The 5,995-nt window shown below is 62.3% G+C and overlaps 1 protein-coding gene across 1 annotated transcript; it reads left to right on the top strand.

Moving 5' to 3' along the window:
- The first annotated feature begins 2,138 nt into the window (after window positions 1-2,138).
- Window positions 2,139-5,698, top strand: SOX12 (SRY-box transcription factor 12). Its single transcript, XM_021689091.2, has one exon. The coding sequence runs from the start codon at window positions 2,606-2,608 to the stop codon at window positions 3,548-3,550; it is 945 nt and encodes a 314-aa protein (XP_021544766.1). The 5' UTR covers window positions 2,139-2,605; the 3' UTR covers window positions 3,551-5,698.
- The last annotated feature ends 297 nt before the right edge of the window (window positions 5,699-5,995 follow it).

The following is a 5,995-nucleotide window of genomic DNA, read 5'->3' on the forward strand; positions in this document are numbered from 1 at the left end:
GCAAAGGAGATAGCATGTACAAAGGCCCTAAGGTGGGCCCAAGCCTTCTGTGTTTGAGGAACATTCCGGAGGCCAGTCCCTTGAAACCCTTAGACCAATAGCAGCAGCCGAAGGGTCAGAATAAGACCTTTGAGGGTTCTTAAGCACGGAGAAGATGGCCATCCCCTCATATGTCATTTAAAATAAAACTCATCTTAAATGGGAAAAGTGTAGAAGTGTTAGAAAAATTTTTAAAAAGCTTTAATTTTCCCATGATTACTTTTGATACCTTTTTTGAAATAAATACATGCCGCCGGGCGCCTGGGTGGCTCAGCTGGTTGGGCGACTGCCTTCGGCTCGGGTCATGATCCTGGAGTCCCGGGATGGAGTCCCGCATCGGGCTCCCTGCTCGGCGGGGAGTCTGCTTCTCCCTCTGACCCTCCCCCCTCTCATGCTCTCTCTATCTCATTCTCTCTCTCAGATAAATAAATTAAAAAAAAAATCTAAATACATGCCGCCAATTTTATTTTGTTGGTGTCTCTACGTTGTTGGTACCCAGGGTCCCAGATAACTAATATTTATTGAGCATTTACTAGGAGTCAGGGATTTGTTCACAGCCATTATCCCGTTTAACTTGTAAAACAACCATACGAGAGAGAAACTGCTTTTTCCCATTTCAAGGAGGAGAGGGAGGCACTGGGATATGAGTACAGTAATTCTGACTCCATGGAGGATTGAACAGGCCAAAATCCCGTTTTGAAGGTTCAAACCCGGGAGATCTCCAAATCTCAGCGTCCAATACATCTGCGGAAGAACCATTTGGTCGGGAGCAGGGCCTTCCCCTTCCGAGCGCCCTGTGCCTTTAAGAGTCGCCCCCTCCCGCCCGCCACGCTCCAGTTTCCCTCCCGGGCACTCAGAGCATCACCCCGCCCCCCGTGTCTGCAGAGCCGCACCTCAGCCCTTCCTCCCCGCCCCACACCCTCCGGCTGGGCTCTCTGCCCCCACCCGCCCGGTGGTGGGTGAGGTCGGCTTCCAGGCTCTCACCCTCCGCCCTGCACAGTGCCCACTACACCCCAGCGGAATGCCACTTTAGAGACCCTGATCCCGACCCCTCCCAGCTCCTGATTCCGAGGGGCGAGGCCTCAGCGCCCCCTCCCATCGCCCGGGGCCCATGGCGCCGTGAAGGTGACCTCCCCCGGGGGCAGCACACGGCCCGCGGTGCCCGAGCGGGCTCACACGTGGTGAGCAGGGAGCGCGCAGCCCCTCCCCTCCACGCGCCTCGAGCAAGCGTCGCGGGCACGCCCCTTGGCCTGGCTCCGCCCCCGTGCCCGCGCACGCTTCTTCAGACTCGGGAGGGACGTCGCGCCCTAGTCCCGCAACCGGCTGGTTGCGGTGTGGGGTGGGACCTGGGTTGGGACACTCCCGCATCCTCGAACCTCGCCTGAGGACTGTGAAAAGCGGAAAGTCAGCCCTACTCAGGACCTTTGGCTGGTAGGCGAGATGCCCCAGCGAGATGCGCTGAGCTGGGAAGAGAGAGCTGGGACCACGAGCCTGGGATCCGAGCCCTAGTCAGCTAGTCTTCCTTGTTCTGAATCCGGAAAGTGGGCGTCATATTCCCTTCTTTCTCAGGACTTTGGTGGCGCCTCAAACGAGACTTAAAAAAATAGTCGTTGGGTTTATGACAAAAAGCATTTGTCGAGCCCCTGTGTGGCTGGACCCTGTGTGTACTAGGCAGGGCCTACATCTATAAAACGAGGAGTCTGTCCCCTTGAAGAGCTTTCCCGATCCTGAGTCCCCCCACATTCTGTTCTGGGATGGTCCAGAAAGACGCCTCCAAAAGAGGAGGGGGCGGAGGTCCCACCTGGCGGCAGGTGTCACTGAATAAGCTAAAATTTCAAACGCAACGTGGGGCGGGACAAGCTTTCGGAGGCAGATGGGAAGCACGCTCCGCGTTCCCCCACCCTCTTTCCAGTTCCCAGCCTAAGAAAAGAAACCGACCTCATCCGACACCCTCCAACCCAGCCGCGAGACCGCCCAGCCCCGCAGCCCGAGCCCCGCCCCGCCCCGGCAGCCAGCGATTGGGAGATGCAAATACCAGCTTCTCTGCCCAGCAACGGGTGACGCGCCGCCCGAGCGCGAGGCGTGGCCCGCCCGCAGCCCAAGCGGGCACCTCGGTGTTTACACGGGGCGGCCCCGCGCGCGCCGCAGCGGCCCGCAGACGGCGAGGGGGAGGGGTGGTGCGCGCGCCGGCGGGGCCGCGCTGGGAGAAAGACACTGGAAGGCGGCGGGGCGGGCCGCGGCGGAGCAGGAGGCTGCGAGGAGAGCCCGCGGGGGCCGGAGGGTGCGATTCCTCCGCCCCCGCAAAACAATGTGCAGCGTGCGGCAGGGCGCAACTTGCCGGAGGCGGCGGGGGCGCGCCGAGCCCGCCTGAGACCGCGCCGCTGACCTTCTCCCCCCGCCGTCCGTTGGGCCCGAGCGCCCAGCTCCTCGCTCCCCAGCTCGCGGGGGCCGGGCCGAGCTGCGGGGCGGGGCCGCCCCTCCGTCGCTGCTGCCTCCTCCCCCACCCCCAGCCGCGGAGGATGCGGACGGCCCCCGGCGGCGTCTAGCGGCCCCGGGCCCAGGCACGATGGTGCAGCAGCGGGGCGCGAGGGCCAAGCGGGACGGCGGGCCGCCGCCCCCGGGGCCCCGGCCGGCTGAGGAGGGGGCGCGCGAGCCCGGCTGGTGCAAGACGCCGAGCGGCCACATTAAGAGACCGATGAACGCATTCATGGTGTGGTCGCAGCACGAGCGGCGGAAGATCATGGACCAGTGGCCCGACATGCACAACGCCGAGATCTCCAAGCGCCTGGGCCGCCGCTGGCAGCTGCTGCAGGACTCGGAGAAGATCCCGTTTGTGCGGGAGGCGGAGCGGCTGCGCCTCAAGCACATGGCGGATTACCCGGACTACAAGTACCGGCCGCGCAAAAAGAGCAAGGGGGCGCCCGCCAAGGCGCGGCCCCGCCCCCCCGGCGGTGGCGGTGGCGGCAGCCGGCTCAAGCCCGGGCCGCAGCTGCCTGGCCGCGGGGGCCGCCGAGCAGCGGGCGGGCCTTTGGGGGGCAGCGCGGCGGCGCCCGAGGACGACGACGAGGACGACGACGAGGAGCTGCTGGAAGTGCGCCTGGTCGAGACCCCCGGGAGGGAGCTGTGGAGGATGGTCCCGGCGGGGCGGGCTGCCCGGGGAACAGCGGAGCGCGCCCAGGGGCCGTCGGGCGAGGGGGCGGCTGTCACCGCCGCCTCCCCCACTCCGTCGGAGGACGAGGAGCCGGAGGAAGAGGAGGAGGAGGCGGCGGCGGCGGAGGAAGGCGAAGAGGAGACGGTGGCGTCGGGGGAGGAGCCGCTGGGCTTTCTGTCCAGACTGCCCCCCGGCCCCGCCGGCCTGGACTGCAGCGCCCTGGACCGCGACCCGGACCTGCCGCCCCCCTCGGGCACGTCGCATTTCGAGTTCCCGGACTACTGCACCCCCGAGGTTACCGAGATGATCGCGGGGGATTGGCGCCCGTCTAGCATCGCCGACCTGGTTTTCACCTACTGAGCCCACCGTCAGCGGGGCGCGCACGCCCCCAAACCAGCTGTTTACATACAGGAATCAGGTATTGGGGCCCCTCGGAGGCCGAGGCTGGCACCCCATCTCCCGCGCAGCCTCCCCCCCTCCTAGACGTGCCCATCCCCCTCAAATCCAGACATGCCCCTCCCCCGCAGACACACCCCAAGGCAGCCCAACCCCCACTCTTCCCCTGACATCCAAGCCCCGCCCCGTCTTGCCCCCTCCCGCACAGCCACCAGCAGCCAGCCCCCCTCCTTTACACCTCACGTCCACTCCTACAGACCTGCACCCCTCCCCCACCTCGCACACGCCCCTCCTCGTGGCCGGAGGACACGCCCCTGCCCTTGCTCCTGAATCCCTCCGCCTTCGCCTAGCCCGCCTCCTCTCTTGTTTAGGGGGGCGCTGCGGCTGGGCGGCACTGCGCGCTCCTCCCATGCCCCCCTCCTCCCCTTCCCCGAGCGCTGGGGCCCGCCCCCTTCTTGCGCATGCTTAATGCTTCTTGGGAGGAGGGGGCCGGTCCCAGTCGAACCGCACGCCTCTGTGGCCCGCTCCGGGAAAGAGTGGGGCGGGTGTTGAGCGATCCTGAGAAATATTTTGATCCGGGAGCCGCGGCTTCTTTTCAACCCGACGGGGCGTCGCTGCCTTAATGGGAGGAGCGCTAGGAAGGGGGAGAAAGAGACTAGCTGGCCCGGAAGGGTTTGGTTTGGAGCTTGGAACTCTCCCTGGTGGCATAGCCCCTTTTCCTTGCGGGGTTGTCCAGACGGACGTGCACCTCCTCCTCCTCCCCCCCCTTCACCCCCGCCTACACACACACCGCTAGACTGCCTCTACGGTCTACCTTGGTCCCAGAAACTTCCCTTTTCTTTCCCCCACCTGGGAACTGGGAATAGGGTCTTCATCTGGAACTGCACCACGAGAGGACTGCCCAAGAAAACTCCGAACCAAGGCATTTATCAGTCTATATGGGGACAGGGTTCTTGCTGCTCCCCACCCCCCTCCAAGTGCCCCATCACGTCAAGGCACACTCCCAGCCTGGGCTCCTCCCTACGCCCACCACTCCTTTCTATCACTCAAGTCCTGTGCCCACAGTGACAGTATTCAGTGGGAGAAACTGAGGCACGTTGGTACAGGGTGGGGGTGTGGAGACTGAGGCATGATAGCAGTCGGCGTGGCAAGAAGAGCCCCACTTTTAAACAGCTGGTGAGACTATGGACTGGGCCAGTGAGACTGAAGGGAGGGTCAGCGTAGTGGAGGTGTGCCGTTTGCACCTGTTTTTCCATGTGAAAACTCGGGATAGCGCTGCTGTCTGAGGAGGTTGTGTTCAGTTCCGGGGTGCCCTCGGGGACCCTGCCCCCTTACTCCCCAAGTGTCCGCTCAAGTCCCGCCCCTCCGGCCTCCCCACGCCCCCTTCTGCCCTCACTACCTGTATCTCACCGGCGTGTGTTCATCCTCCTGGATGTGCACACACTCTCATTCACACACACACAAATCTCAGGAACAAACGGTCCCAGAGTCCTCCTGGACCCCTGCCCAGGGTCTCCGCAGGTCTCTGCCCCACGCGTTCCCGTCGCTGACAAAGCCACCAGCTGCCTCCTTTAAGCTTGGTGCTCCGGCTCTGGGCCTTTCTCGCGCTCTCTCTCTCTGTCTCTCTCTTTCTCTCTCTCTCTCTTTCTTTTCTTTCTTTCTTTTTTTTTTTTTTAAGAAAAACAACAACAAAAAAGACAATGAAAAAACCCAGAAAACGTCATGTGAGTGAAGAGATGTCACTGTCTGTGGTCTTGGAGAACTAGTCTAGTAGCTGAGGGGAGGGGTCCCTCTGATCTGGGGCACTGGCACCCACAGCAGGACTCCGCCAGTCTGATGCCAGGACTGAATAAAGTGTATTTGCCCCGACCTTGCCCTGTGGTTCTACATGTCTGTGCCTTTCCTCAACCCCTCCCCCAGACAGTTTGCCAGAGGGACATCCTTGTGACTTAGCACCGTGCAGGAAGAGCAGGGGGGTCCTCTGGCTCCCTCTAGCTCAGGCCTCCCTGGTCTTCAGTAAGGATGACAAACTCATCCCTGCAGGGCCAGGCATGTGACATAAATGAGAGAGTCTGGGTTGACACTGGCTTCGTGACCTCAAGGCGAGCAGCTGCTCACCTCAGGCCAGTCGTGACCTTGTGGGAATGCAGCCCACGGTGGCCAGATTGTTCAAGAGAAGGTAGAAATCTGGATGTTTCTATGAACATCTCAATTGCAAAATGAAAGCTGACTCAAATATTTTTAAATCCTTGTGGACCGAATGAAATAAGCACACAGGCATACCTGGCCCCGGGGGGGCCAGTTGGGCCCCACCCTTAATGAGAAGTGAAAAGGGTCGGGCCACATTGTCTGGGCTCAAAAGCCCCCGTACCACCACCACTGAGCACCTGTGTGACCTTGAGCAAATTC

Source organism: Neomonachus schauinslandi, chromosome 10 (genome assembly GCF_002201575.2).
Source record: "Neomonachus schauinslandi chromosome 10, ASM220157v2, whole genome shotgun sequence".
In the NCBI taxonomy this organism is placed as follows: Eukaryota; Metazoa; Chordata; class Mammalia; order Carnivora; family Phocidae; genus Neomonachus; species Neomonachus schauinslandi.